At 38.1% G+C, this 16047-nt stretch overlaps 1 protein-coding gene across 1 annotated transcript in view; it reads right to left on the bottom strand.

Moving 5' to 3' along the window:
• Nucleotides 1-6274: 6274 nt before the first annotated feature.
• SLC2A9 (solute carrier family 2 member 9) overlaps nucleotides 6275-16047 on the bottom strand; it is a 60289-nt gene continuing 50516 nt past the window's right edge. The window contains exons 11-12 of the mRNA XM_081332284.1: nucleotides 12455-12582; nucleotides 6275-7860 (exon numbers count right to left, since the gene is read on the bottom strand). Coding sequence (XP_081188410.1) covers nucleotides 7606-7860; nucleotides 12455-12582 — 383 coding nt within the window. The 3' untranslated portion in view covers nucleotides 6275-7605. The remainder of the gene's footprint in view (nucleotides 7861-12454; nucleotides 12583-16047) is intronic.

Genomic DNA, 16047 nt, shown 5'->3' with positions numbered 1-16047 from the left:
GTCAGGAATCTACTTCTAGTGAAGCAGTGGGAGGAGCTAGACCAAAGAGGCAGATGCTTGTGGATTTGCAAGAAACGCTCCGAAAGCTTCAAGTCACAAAAGATGGTGACAAAGTTTCTAACTTGGAATGTTAATGAATTCACCACAAAAGAGAAAGAAAGTATTTCAGTATTTGAAACAATTTAAAAATGATGTTATATGTTTGCAAGAAACGCATATTCACACATCTGATCAAAAATATTTGATAAATTCTAGACTGGGTATACAATTTATTGCATCTGCTCCAGAGAAGAAAAATGGAGTAGTTATTTATGTAAAGAAAGACTTAACAGCTAATTTAATTGAAGCAGATAAACAAGGAAGATATATTATAATTGAACTATTAATAGAAGGGAAGAAAACACTTTTAATTGGAGTATATGCACCTAATCAACAGCAAGGAGAATTTTATAAACTGTTACATAACAAAATAATTCAATGGGATTATAAATCGAGTATTTTAATGGGAGATTGGAATGGAGTGCTGGATACTCAGAAAGATAAAAAAAGGATCTTTTAATAATACTCCAAGCCACGCTATATTGCCAAAATCTTTTTTTGATTTGAAAAATGACTTGGAATTGAGAGATGTCTGGAGAGAACGAAATTTGGAAGAAAAGGATTTAACTTTTTTTTCTGATAGACATCAATCTTTTTCTAGGATTGATTTTGTATTAACTACTAATGATTTCTTTTCTAGGATTAAGAAGATTAAGATATGCCCAAGAACTCTAATAGATCATAGTCCAGTTTGGATGGAATTGGACAAGGGCAAGGGGGATAGAAGATCATGGAGGTTAAATGAAAATTTGTTTAGATATGAAGAAAATGTGGTAGAATGTAAAAAGCATATGCGAGAATTTTTTACTATGAATATGCATAAGGGTACTCCCATTGAAATGGTCTGGGATGCAAGTAAAGCTTATATGAGAGGAGTGTTGATATATTTGAATAATAAACATAGATATAGATTGGAATATAAGCGTAAAGAAATAGAGGAGGAAATAAAGTTGAAAGAGAAAGCTCTTATTTTGAACCCATTTGATAAGAGGTTGAAAGAAGTAATTAATTTGCTAACAGGACAGTTTGATATGTTAATGGCAGATCAAGTAGCAACTAATTTACGATATGCCAAACATAATACTTTTAACAATGCTAATAAGCTGGGTAGGTGGTTAGCTTATTTATTAAGGAAAAAACAAAGATCACGTAATATTGATAAGATAGAATATAAGGGTAAAGAGGTGTTTCAGCAAAATCTTATTAAAAAAGCTTTTGTTGAATTTTATTCTAAATTATATGCTAGGGATATAAAGCAAGGTTTAGATATGGATAGTTATTTACAAGATGTGAATATCCCAATACTTACACAAGAGCAATGGGAAGGGATGAATCAATTGATAACTGCTGAAGAAATTATTTTAGCAATTAAACAATTAAAAGTGGGTAAGGCACCCAGTACAGATGGTTTAACAGCTATTTATTATAAAAAAATACAATCAGAAATGGTGAAGCCTTTAGAAGAATTATTTAGAACAATTCAATCTGGAGGAGAAGTGCCTCCATCGTGGAAAACAGCATTTATAACTTTGATTCCGAAGGAAGATCAAGATCTTGTTCAACTTAAAAATTATAGGCCTATATCGCTTTTAAATAATGATTATAAAATATTTGCAAAGATTTTAGCAAATAGATTAATGGGGATTATGCAGCAAATGATTTACTCTGATTAAACAGGATTTATAAGTGGTAGGCAAATTAAAAATAATGTGAGACATATTGTAAATTTATTAGAATTTTTGGAAAGAAATAATCAAGTCCCTGCAGCGCTGATTTTTTTGGATGCTGAAAAAGCATTTGATCAATTGAATTGGCCATTTTTATTTAAAGTTTTGGAAAACAAACAGCTCAAATAATAATCAATGGTAGTTTAACAGAAGCTTGTAAAATTGAAAAGGGTACAAGACAGGGTTGTCTGCTGTCGCCATTATTGTTTGTTTTAACATTGGAAATATTGTTGATCAAGATACGTGATTCAAAGAAAATAAAGGGAATTAAAATTAAAGATCAAGATTATAGATTGAAAGCGTTTGCAGATGACTTGGTCATTACATTAAGCCAACCAACTCAATCGGTTGTAGATTTAATGGAAATAATTTTACAATATGGACAAGTTTCTGGATTTAAGGTAAATAGGCAAAAAACTAAAATATTGTCTAAAAATATGACTACAGAACAAAAGGAAGTTTTAGGAAAACTAACGGGATTTGAAATAGTTAAGAAGATTAAATACTTGGGGGTATATCTTTCAGCTTCAAATGCAAAATTATACAAAAATAATTATGAATTGTTATGGTTAAAAATACAAAAAGAACTAGATAGTTGGAAAAAATTACAACTGTCCTTATTGGGAAGAATTGCAGCTGTGAAAATGAATTTTTTACCTAAATTTTTATTCTTGTTTCAAATGATACCTATACTTAAAAAAGACTCAAATTTGGAGGAATGGCAGAGAGGTATTAATAAATTTATTTGGGCAGGGAAGAGACCGAGAGTTAAACTTAAGATAATGCAAGATGTATGTGAGAGAGGTGGTCTTAAAATGCCCAATTTTAAATTTTACTACGAGGCTGCAGCATTATCATCAGTTAGTAATTGGTTTAACTTAACACAAGGGAGATTATTGAATATTGAAGGATATGATTTGTTATATGGTTGGCATGCTTATTTACTGTATGACAAAAAAGTGGATAATGTTTTTAAGACACATATATTAAGATATGCCCTGTTGCGAGTTTGGAAAAAATATCATTATAAGTTGAATTTTAAAATTCCAATTTGGGCAATACGTAAACATGCGATAGAAAATATAAATGTGGGATTTAAGCATGATGTGATTACATATAAAGAAATTCTTAGATTGGAAAGAAATGTATGGCAATTAAAGCCATTTAATATTTTAAAAGAAGAAAAGATAGTACAAACTTGGTTTCAGTATGGGCAGTTACAAGCTAGATGGAAACAGGATCAGAAAATTGGTATTTCCATAGTAGATGAAAATTTGGGTAAACAAATTAGAGATCAAAGTCCTGCACATATAAGAAAGATATATAATGCATTGATAGAAATAGACTCAGAAACGGAACTTGTTAAAGATTGTATGATAAAATGGGCCCAGAATATTCAAGAATCAATAACGATGGATACTTGGGAAACAATCTGGGTCAGAAATGTAAAATTTACACAGGCACGAAATTTAAGAGAGAATTTTTATAAGATGTTTTATAGATGGCATTTAGATCCTAAGAAATTGGCATGTATGTATCCAAATTATCAGCTTAAATGCTGGAGGTGTGGTTGTGATGATGCAACGTATTATCATGTATGGTGGGCTTGTAAAAAAGTTAAAGCTTTTTGGATTAAAATTTGGTGGAATATGCAGAAGATATTTAAGAAAAAGATAAAGTTTTCTCCACAATTATTTTTGCTGAGTATTACTATAGACTGTACTGCTATAGAAACTAAATTGATGTTGAATTTAATAATGGCAGCAATACTTTTGGTAGCGCAATATTGGAAGAAGGAGGATTTGCCTACTATAGAAGAATGGACTTTAAAAGTTTTGAACCTGGCAGAAATGGCAAAAATTTCAGCGTATTTGAAAGACCATTCGCAACAAAGATATATCTTGGAATGGAGAAGATGGATTGATTACATTCAGAATAAATATGGGACTAAAAAGTTTCATTTAGCATTTGAATAAGTATTAGATTTATAAGATTTATTATTATTTAGTTATTTTTAAGGAGAGTTAAAGTGCGATAGGATTTAAAGTGTTATTATAGTTAGCATATTATAGTTTAAGATTGTTAGGGTCAATACCCTGTATTATGCTCTGGGAAGTCGGGGGGGGGAGGGGGAGGGAGGGCAAATTGGGTGGGGGTGGGGGAGGGATGGGTTTTATGTTTAAAATGTATCTGTAAAACTCTTTAATAAATCATCATCATCATCATCATCATCATCATCATCTTGGTTGTATAAACAGAGGCACAGAATCAAAATCACATGAAGTATTAGTACCACTTTATGAAACCTCAATTAAGACCACACCTGGAATACTGCATCCAGTTTTGGTCATCACATTACAAAAAAAATAGACTTTGGAAAAAGTGCAGATAAGAGCAACTAAGATGATTAAAGGCCTGGAGACTAAAACATATGAAGAATGGATATGGCTAGTCTAGAGAAAAGAAAGACTAGGGGTGACATGATAGCAATAATTGCAGTATTTGAGGGATTGCAAAAAGAAGAAGGGGTCAACTTATTTTCCACAGCATCAGAAGGCAAGACAAAAATACAATGGATAGAAACTAATCAAGGAGACAAGCAACCTGGAATTAAGGAGAAACTTCCTAACAGTGAGAAAAATAACCAGAGGATCAGCTTGCCTTCGGAGGTTGTGGTTGCTTTATCACTGGAGGTTTTTAACAAGAGACTGGACAATCACTTGCTTGAAATTGTAGTGTCTCCTGCTTGAGTAGGGGGTTGGATAGAAGACTTCCAAGGTCCCTTCCAGCTCTATTTTGCTTTGTAAGCTATTTGCAGACCATGGCTTTTGCTGCAAGAAGCAACTGAGTAATGTCAGACAAATTCTACTACCACAACAGAACTTATATAGGCTGATCAGAGTCACTTTAATTGATGGTAAGTGTGTATTAATTACTATTTAACATCAGTTTGAGTATGATTGGTTAATTCTGCACACAGCCACCTTCCTACTTAAAAGACGGTGTCCATTTTTTTGTTATCTTTCCAGTTTGTTTTTCAGTTGAATTGTATAGCTTATATATTATATTAAAGGTAGAGAAAAAACTGAAGTTATTTAATCTGTCTTAATTTTTATATACATTTCATAAACCTGGCATTTTAGCAGGGGTGTGAAGATGTTTTATATCCACTATCTCTTATATCCTCAAATTTAAAGATGGTAGATACCCTCTAAGATGACTTGAGAGTTGAGTACTGAGTTGCAGCATATTCTAAAGTGAATCTACATAACACCATCACCACTTCTATAATGAAGTAAATGGTGGAGGAGAAGCAGCAGCAGTGGGCATAATAGTAGTTCCCAAATGCCTGTCTGGATTAAAATGTTTTAAAGACCTGAAAAGGCTGAAGACTATGACTCTAACACTGATGATCATGAAATCATTTTCCCTTTATGAAAAAAAAGATGTTTAGAAACAAGTCAAAGATGGCTTGTTCATTTCTTCTAAGTACAACCACTTCTGCTGACTAAAGAACAAGCATTAAATGAAATCTTGCACCAAAAATACTATCTCGTGGATTCTACAAAATGTGTATCAATTTGTAGGGGGAGTAGAAGGAAAAAAGATATTTTCACACTATTTTAACTACACTGTGACTTTCTTTCATTATGCTCTTGGGTTAACACTGTGATGATTGCCAGTCTCTCAGTTTATTGTTGTTGTTAACAACAGGTCCGTGAGGAGGATGTTCTGGGAGCCAAAGTCTTCCCCACACTTCCTTGAAGTTTGTGTGCGTGTATATGTGTGAATGTGAGGGTGAAACATGAAAGTAACCCCCTTTCCTCAATGCATTTGTGAAGGTGAAAAATACTGTATGTTTTAATCAAGGCTTTATTAAATCACAGTATTTCTCCTGCATTTGCTAATCTGCAACTTCTATAATAAGAATGCAATTACAATGGCTTTTAATTAAGTAGACTTTAATGATTCCCATTCCTATTCAAGATCAAAACCTAGGAACACAATATCCCCTATTCCTAAATAAATGTCCTATTATTTACATGTTGACAAACAGCAATGAAACATTTTGAAGAAATGGAAGGTATGCAATTACAATTCTAGTCATTAGTTTCCAAAACAATTTTTCCATATTTTTTTTATTTTCTGTGAAAAAGTTATAAAAAATATGATGCAAAACTGATGTAAAAGAACCATTACTCTCTCTTGCTATATGCCAAGTTTCTTTTTCTTCAGTCATTGCTTTTCTCTTCATTTTACTGTTTCTCACTATTAAAATGTGAGCTGCCCAGAATTGTCTGAGAGTTACATGGCCTCTAAAACTAATAAAATAAAATAAATATGCACAAGTTTAAAAAAACAATATTTGGGAGATAGTGGTATTTAAGGCAGGGAGCACAATTTGCATTCAAGATAGCAATGAGCAAAGTACTTAAATACTTTACCAATATTCTTGAGCATCAACTTTATTACATTTTTATTTTAACAATGTATTCAACTAAAACTATATTTACAACCTGATAAAGATGAACCTGAAAAGGATGTGCAGAGCTACTCTTAAAAAAACAACACAAGAGTTTGCATGGAAAAACAGGATTGTGAGATTAATGAATTGTGTACAGCAACCACACAGATACACTGAGTTGTGTAAAGAGTTTACTTGTAGGATAAAATAATAGCACAGTCCAAGAAACAGTCCAGGTCATACACAGATACTTAAAGTATAGCCGATAGCAACAGTCCAAGGATTATCCACTACAGAGTCGTCTTACCAGGCAGTAAGTCAAAACACATTAATCACAGTTCTTCATGTTCTGCATACAGTAGCAAAGCAAACCACAAACCACGACAAACAGTAATCAATAGCAGAGAGACATGAATTGTAACAGAGAGAGAGAAGCCGTGTCTCTAGCTCCCTCTTATGGCCATTAGGGACATTGCTGACCAATCAGCAGAAAGTATAGCATTCACTATTAAAGGTATACATTACAGCCTTGACTGCAACCATACAGTCTTGGTTTATATATTGCCAGCCCAATCAGTTAGGCAGTTCCTAACAGAAACACAAAGCAAGATATGTTTTTATCATTGGGCTGACTTGGGGTAAAGATACTGTAAGCACTAGATAATATTGCTTCAGCTACTATGTTCAAATTCACATTCACTAAATTTTATTTATGAAGTAACTGCCACTCAAGAGATGTAAAATAAAAATGGACCACAAAAACCTAAAGCCCTGATTTTATTTAAAAAGCAAAAGATACTTAAGATCTGAGATTTAAATATGTCCTCATAGATAGAATTGCCATGAGTCTAAAAAGTTATCTGCATGGGACTAATTATTTTAGCATTAACCTCAAGAGGTTAAAACTTCATAAATCCAATCTTCATTATAAAAAATCTGAATTTTAATTAAAATTTTAAATAAAAAATAGGTTTTAAAATTTGCAAACCATATGCTTCAGGAAGTGAATCATGCATTAAGAGAGATAGCTGCCATGAACCCAAACTAGCGGTAAAAGTCACTGCACTCCCATAATTAATCAAGGAAGTTTCATTGGAAATGCTAGCTGCTTAACATGACACTACATGCCTCAATCAATGCTCAGATGTGAATTTGCATAGTTAAATGAATCAGTGATCTTGCTCAAATAATCCAGTTCCTCATTTTTGACTCTTTATCAACTCTAGTTACAATTTCTGTCCAAACACAGGAAATCAATAAATAGCTTTGTTAAAATGCAATAAAATAAAATAAAATACCATGTAAAAATTGAATTTAGGCCATTTCACTTTTGTTTTTTTCATTTCCCAGTGAATGACAAGAATTGTATTCTTCTACTTCACTTGATTTTCCCTTAGGGTCAAAATAACCCAATTCCTGGATTTCCAGAGGCATTTTCTTCTTGGCAAATGCCTGGTTAATTTCAGCAAGTGTTTTCATTTTTGTTTCGGGTAAAACACAAAAAAGGAAAGTGGCTCCAGCAAGACAGATGGCAGCAAAAACCAGGAAACAGTATGTTTGCAATCTTTCCTGAAAACACAAAGCAAAATGAAACCTGGATTATCAGGATCCCTATCACATATATCAAGCCAGTCTCAATCTACAAATGTAAGAGAAAGAACATCTTTCTTTGACTGACACGTGCTTTCTATTACCAGCATTTCATAATATGCTTTGAAGCCGAGCACTATATTTTGATCTCTCTGGCTTACAAACAACAAAAACATGTAAAAAACCATCCAGCTATTTTGGACTATCCCCACATATTCTTAACCATTACTTCTCATCATATTCTGTTAAAACTGTGCTATTTAATTACATAGAAAGTTATGTAGGATCAGAACTATTTTTCATGGTAACAAAAAATAGGGTGAAAAATAAAGGGGTACAACTTGTAGTTACCTAAGCTTTATTTCCCCTTCATGGATTACTGCCTTGTCGTGGCGAAGGGGCTTGCGTAATTCAATGAAGCTATGAGCTATGCCGTGCAGGACCACCCAAGACGGACAGGTCATAGCTGAGAGTTCTGACAAAACGTGATCCACTGGAGAAGGAAATGGCAACCCACTGCAGTATCTTTGCCATGAAAACCCTATGGACAGTACCAAAAGGCAAAACGATATGACGCTGGAAGATGAGCCCCTCAGGTCGGAAGGCGTCCAATATGCTACTGGGGAAGAGCAGAGGGCTAGTACTAGTAGCGCCAGAAAGAATGAAGCGACTGGGCCAAAGCCGAAAGGACGCTCAGCTGTGGATGTGTCTGGTGGTGAAAGGAAAGTCCGATGCTGTAAAGATTTTTTCTCCATAGGAACCTGGAATGTAAGATCCATGAATCAAGGAAAGCTGGACGTGGTCAAACAAGAGATGACAAGACTGAACACCGACATCTTAGGTATCAGTGAACTAAAATGGACAGGAATGGGTGAATTTAATTCAGATGACCATCAGGTATACTACTGCAGGCAAGAATCCCTCAGAAGAAATGGAGTAGCCTTCATAGTCAATAAAAGAGTAGGAAAATCAATACTGGGATACAATCCTCAAAATGACAGAATGATCTCAGTTCGAATCCAAGGGAAACCATTCAATATCACAGTAGTCCAAGTCTATGCCCCAACCACCAGTGCTGAAGAGGATGAAATTGACCGGTTCTATGAAGCCCTACAGCACCTTATAGAAGTAACACCCAAAAATGATGTCCTTATCATCATGGGGGATTGGAATGGTAAAGTAGGAAGCCAAAAGATAACTGGAATAACAGGCAAGTTTGGCCTTGGAGTACAAAATGAAGCAGGGCACAGGCTGATAGAATTTTGTCAAGAGAATAAGATGGTCATAGCAAACACTCTTTTCCAACAACCCAAGAGACGGCTCTACACATGGACATCACCAGACGGTCAACACAGAAATCAGATTGACTATATGCTCTGCAGCCAAAGATGGAGAAGCTCTATACAGTCAGTAAAAACAAGACCAGGAGCTGACTGTGGCTCAGACCATGAGCTTCTCCTTGCAAAGTTTAGGCTTAAACTGAAGAAAGTAGGGAAAAGCACTAGGCCACTCAGGTATGAATTAAATCATATCCCTGTTGAATATACAGTAGAGGTGACAAATAGATTTAAGGAATTAGATCTGATAGACAGAGTGCCTGAAGAACTATGGACAGAGGTTCGCGACATTGTACAACAGGTAGCAACCAAAACCATCCCAAAGAAAAAGAAATGCAAGAAAGCAAAATGGCTGTCTGAGGAAGCTTTGCAAATAGCTGAGGAAAGGAGGGAAGCAAAAGGCAAGGGAGAAAAACATAAAGGTAAAGGTAAAGGTTCCCCCGCACATGCGTGCTAGTCGTTTCCGACTCTAGGGGCCGGTGCTCATCTCCGTTTCAAAGCCGAAGAGCCAGCGCTTGTCCGAGGACGTCTCCGTGGTCATGTGGCCAGCATGACTAGACGCCAAAGGCGCACGGAACGCTGTTACCTTCCCACCGTAGTGGTCCCTATTTTTCTACTTGCATTTTTACGTGCTTTCGAACTGCTAGGTTGGCAGAAGCTGGGACGAGTAACAGGCGCTCACTCTGTTACGCGGCACTCGGGATTCGACCCGCCAAACTGCCGACCTTCCGATCGACAAGCTCAGCGTCCTAACCCACTGAGCCACCGCGTCCCTTGAGAAAAACATAGATATGCCCAATTGAATGCAGAATTCCAGAGAATAGCTAGAAGAGATAAGAATGCCTTCTTAAGTGAACAGTGCAAAGAAATAGAAAAAAAACAATAGAATAGGGAGGACCAGAGATCTTTTCAAGCAAATTGGAGAGATGAAGGGAACATTCCATGCAAAAATGGGCATGATAAAGGACCAAAATGGCAGGGACCTAACAGAGGCAGAAGAGATTAAGAAGAGGTGGCAAAATTACACAGAAGAACTATACAAGAATGAGCTTAACGTCCCAGATAATCACAATGAGGTGGTCACTGACCTCGAGCCAGACATCCTAGAATGTGAAGTGAAGTGGGCCTTAGAAAAGCTGAGCAACAACAAAGCTAGTGGAGGTGACAGTATTCCAGCTGAGCTATTCAAAATCTTAAAAGACAGTGCAGTAAAAGTGCTACACTCAATTTGCCAGCAAATTTGGAAAACGCAACAGTGGCCACAGGATTGGAAAAGATCAGTTTACATTCCAATTCCAAAGAAAGGCAGTGCCAAAGAATGTTCAAACTATCGCACCATTGCACTCATTTCTCATGCTAGTAAAGTCATGCTTAAAATCCTACAAGCTAGACTTCAGCAGTATGTGGATCGAGAACTACCAGAAGTACAAGCAGGATTTCGAAGAGGCAGAGGAACTAGAGATCAAATTGCCAACATACGCTGGATCATGGAGAAAGCTAGGGAGTTCCAGAAAAACATCTACTTCTGCTTCATTGACTATGCTAAAGCCTTTGATTGTGTGGATCATAACAAACTGTGGCAAGTTCTTAAAGAGATGGGAGTACCATACCATCTTATTTGTCTCTTGAGAAACCTATATGCGGGTCAAGAAGCAACAGTGAGAACTGGACACGGAACCACTGATTGGTTCAAAATTGGGAAAGGAGTCCGGCAAGGCTGTATACTGTCGCCCTGCCTATTTAACTTATATGCAGAGCACATCATGAGAAAGGCAGGGCTAGATGAATCAAAAGTTGGAATTAAGATTGCCGGAAGAAATATCAACAACCTAAGATACGCAGATGATACCACTCTAATGGCAGAAAGTGAAGAAGAACTAAAGAGCCTCTTGTTGCGGGTGAAGAAGGAGAGTGCAAAACTTGGGTTGAAACTTAACATTAAGAAAACCAAGATCATGGCATCTGGCCCTCTCAATTCCTGGCAAATAGATGGGGAAGAAATGGAGGTAGTGACAGATTTTGTTTTCCTGGGCTCCAAGATCACTGCAGATGGGGACTGTAGCCAAGAAATTAAAAGACGCTTGCTCCTGGGAAGGAAAGCCATGGCAAATCTAGACAGCACACTAAAAAGCAGAGACATCACCCTGTCAACAAAAGTGCGTATAGTCAAGGCTATGGTCTTCCCAGTTGCAATGTATGGCAGTGAAAGGTGGACCATAAGAAAGGCTGAGCGCCAAAGAATTGAGGCCTTTGAACTATGGTGCTGGAGAAGACTCCTGCGAGTCCCTTGGACTGCAAGGCGATCAAACCGGTCAGTCCTAGAGGAGATCAATCCTGACTGCTCTTTAGAAGGCCAGATCCTGAAGCTAAAACTCAAATACTTTGGCCACCTAATGAGAAGGAAGGACTCACTGGAGAAGAGCCTAATGCTGGGAAAGATCGAGGGCAAGAGAAGAAGGGGACGACAGAGAATGAGGTGGCTGGATGGAGTCACTGAAGCAGTAGGCGTGAGCTTAAATGGACTCCAGAAGATGGTAGAAGACAGGAAGGCCTGGAGGAATGTTGTCCATAGGGTCGCGATGAGTCGGACACGACTTCGCAGCTAACAACAACAACAAAGCTTTATTTAAATATAAGGAAAAACTTCCTAAAGGTAAGAGCTGGGTAAGAGTTTGTGGTTTCTCATTTTTGGATGTTTTTAAAAGGAGGTGTGGGTTTGTTTGTTTGTTTGTTTTGCAAATTAGTACTTCTTTATTAAGTTGCCTCAAAAATAGGAACAGATCAACATACTTGTCTTTTCCTATGTATTTTCCAATTAATTCTTCTATTATTTTTTTATTTAAATTGCCCTATGTTTTTATTTTTACATCCCTGGCCCATGATAGTTTGCATGTAATAACTTACCCAAACTATTCTTTTTTACATAAAAAATAAATAAATACATTCTTTTTAAAATAACAATATTTAAATATTTTAAAATTCTATTTTATCCTATTTATATTTTATGGGACTGAAGAAGCTTCTTCAATGAGAAGCGAAAACATCTTCAAAGAATACAGTATAACAAAGTCCAGTTGCCTCTTGAAAAAGCACCTTTGGGTTAAATCAGATGTTTTTTAAAAAACTGAAAAAAGCCACTATAACTAGATCAAGAGAGTTAAGCATAGATTTCACTTCAAATCATACTTTGCCCTTTTTAAAAAGTTCTGGTGCCTTTTGTAATTTGGAGCCCATACCTGAATGAAGGGGAAAAGGAGTCCAACTATGAAATTGCAGAGCCAGTTGGTTACTCCTGCAATCATATACGCTGCTGGTCTCTGAGACTGTGGAAAGAACTCTGCGGTGAGGATAAATGGAATTCCACCTGCAAGGAAGAGATAAAAATTAGGTGTTTCATAAACCTATTCCTAATAAGAAAAACAGGCCTGAGGTCTATTCAGGCCAGGAACCTATTGCTGAAGTTTACTCAGCAGTGGGTTGCCATGAGGCCTTTCATCCTCTTGTAAATAAGATCAAATCTGATTAGACATATTTGATATTTGGTTAGAAACAGATGAGAATGTTATAAAATATATAATTTGCAGACATAGCAATCATTATTATTGATCATTATATACCAAAATTAATTATATTTTACCATATTCCATTAAAAAAGAATGATAAATGCAAACAAGAGCTAGTAGGTTTGATTCCTTGTAAATGGCATGTCCTGGTATGAGAATGAATACTTGGCATCCTGACTTGATTTTAATAATCCCGATTGTTCTTCCAATGACATCATACTAGTCTTATCCATTGTCTTCTCCTTTTACTTCCCTCAATTTGACAAATTTAATGATTTTTTTTAGTCCATCTTCTGTTCGTAAGGTCCAAATACACAACTTTTTGCCTGAAGGAAGGAATCAATTTTAATTTGATACAGGACAAACTGACCAATTCTCTTAAGATACCTAATTTGAAGGTGTTTTATCTTCCTGGTCTTTTGTGTGTGTACTTGTCTACAAATTATTAGTATAAGCATCACTGCTTTAATTCTGGTCTAATATTGGGTGGAGGGAAACTTTGGGCACACCACGAAATGTGCCTGCTTGGAGAATATGTTGGTAATGGTCCAAATTACAAGGCCTGTGCTCTCTGGCAAATCCACAATAAAGACCACCCAGGGGTTAATCAGGTTGGCTCCCAGCTACAGTAACCTGGGAGTGGGGGCTTCCCAGGCATTCATTTCAGGGCAGCTGGCCACATAAGCTTCTATGTCCTTTTTCATCTTTGGCCAGCAAAATTGTCTCTTCACTAGCAGATAGGATTCAGTGGTCCTACTGCCTGAGTACATTGTGGTGAGAATTGAGCGACCATCACCCATGGTGTGGTTTGATGGGGACTTGAGCAAGTTGGCTCACTTTGTAGCCCAGATGGATCACTATGAGGGAATGTGCCCAGACGATGCAGCCCAGGTTCATGCAGTGGTGCCCAACCTGGAGGGTGGCATGGCTGGTGTCCCTTCACAATGCTGGAGTGTGGGAGCTGGGCAATCTAGGTGTGTTCATGCAGATCCTGGGGAGGTACTTCAAGGATCCCATGGTAGCCTGGTATGCTGAATCGCACATCCGCAGCCTTAAGCTGGGAAAGCGACTGGTGGAAACTACAGAGTTTCCTGGGCTTCACAAACTTTTACCACCAATTCATCCCCCACTTTTGCCCAGATAGCCCTACCAATCACCAATTTGCCAAAGACATAGGGAGAAGCAAAACCAAAGCCTAGACAGCCCTTGGATTGGTCCCTTGATTGCCAGGCAGCTTTTGAAAAGTTGAAGTGCCTGTTCACTGCAGAGCCAGTCCTGAAACACCCTGACCCAAAGGATCCATTTTTAATGCAGGCAGATGCCAGTGATGTAGCATTGGGGGTGGTCCTACTTGAAAGGAATGCAAAAGGGGAATTACAATCCTGTGCCTACATGTCTTGCAAGTTGTCCAACACTGAAAGGTGCTGGGCTATCTGAGAAAAGGAAGCTTACACAGTACAATGGGCTCTCCTAACATGGAGACAGTTCCTGGGGGGGTAGCAAGATCCCCTTTGAGGTCTGGACAGATCATAAGAACCTAGAAGTGCTGAAGACCCCCTGGAAGCTATCTCCTAAGCAGGTCCAATGGGCCCAATACTTTAAGTGGTTCAACTTCACATTCCAGTATCTGTCAGGGAGGAACAACTTCATTGCAGATGCTGTCTTCTGTACAATACCACCTGAGAGTGGTGACGTCCATCATCTCATCCAAGCAGCACGCAGCACCTGCTCTCACCCAGCAGCAAGCGATACCCTAGCTGGAGCCAATCCAAGACTTGGTAAAACCCTTAAAAGATGCCCTAATAAGAGATGAGAGGTTCCAGCAGCACAAATATGATCTATCTGTGAGGGAGGGGCTGGCATCAAGATATATGTCCCAGCCAGCAGACCTTGATTTTATAGCAGGACATTTTGGGTTTGTAGCTTGGCTGCTTGCGGTTCTGGCTTTTGAGCTCTGTTGGGACACGTGCCCGCCGGATGCACGCCTGTGGCTTCTTGAGCCAGGGGTTCCTCCAGCTTCTTCTTCTCTTCCATTTCTTTGCCTGTTGCTGACATCTTGGGTCTTTGGCCTCCATATGGGATCCAGGCAGGCAGTACTGTGTGAATTGACTTAATGTCAACCATCCCATTTGGCACTTTCAACAAAAGAAACTACCAGTTCTTTAGATTAACCAAGTGTGTAGCTTTATTGAAATAATCCATCTAGGCCTGGCAGAAGCAGTCAGTTGTGGAATTTTCCCACAAAAATCCACATAGGTAACTCCCCTCTTCTCCTCTGGGCCACCAAGAGTGCATAGTTCAATTGAGTTCAATTCTTTTGCTATGGTCAACCATTCTTCATGACTTGGCCTTGGTAGATAAAATTTCTTCAGCAACAGAATGTTCACTTGCATTCCATAACCTCTCCCTGCCCTTAGGAATTCACTACCCACCTGCTGTCACTGTTTTGCAAAGCTGTGAGTGAAAGCAGGTGCAGGCAACTATGGAGTCATGTGTGACAGTGTGCAGGAAACACACCACAGTAGTAATGGGGGTGTCAATGCTGCAAACTTTGACATGTTTTTGCACTGACAATACAGCCTGTTATTTTAATTGCTTCATTTGGGAGGGAGGAATCACCCAGAAGTTGTGATAAGATTGCAAAAAGCTGCATACAGAATGGGAAGTGAACCCTCATATGTAAAACTAATTGTATAATGTGATTTATGACGTGTAGGTAAGGGTGGGGATTGTGTGTGTGTTATGATGGGTTTGGGGGGAGGAGATTTCAGATTCTGGCATCCCTCCATGAGTGCCGATGTTTCATTTCATTACTAAGACTTTTTAGATAAATAATATGCCTCCAATCTGTTTGATTTGTCTCATTCATTGGAACCATGACAGGGGGACTTTAACTGCCCTGACATCAACTGGGAGACTGATGCTACATCAAGGGAGAGATCAAACAGGTTCCTGACAAGCTTAGTTGACAACTTTGTCTTCCAAAAGATAGAAGAAGGAACTAGAGCAGACATGTCAAACACAAGGCCCGCGGGCCACAAACGGCCTGCCAAATGATTGAATCCGGCCCACACAACTCTCCTGGAAATTACAAAGGTCCGGCCCCCACCACCTTGGCGCCGGCCCAGCTGAGCACTTGCTCAGTAGGAGGCAAGTGCACATGGGCTGGTGGAGCCCAGCAACATTTGCAGCTCATTAGCCCCTCAACAGCTCATTGGCCAGAGCCGTCTCCTGCGGCTCCCAGGCTGCCTCCTCCCAGTTCCAAA

The sequence above is a fragment of the Vipera berus genome (genome assembly GCF_964194415.1).
Source record: "Vipera berus genome assembly, chromosome: 7".
NCBI lineage: Eukaryota > Metazoa > Chordata > Lepidosauria > Squamata > Viperidae > Vipera > Vipera berus.
Note: the sequence above shows the minus strand (reverse complement) of the source record. Positions and strands in the feature narration are given on the sequence as shown.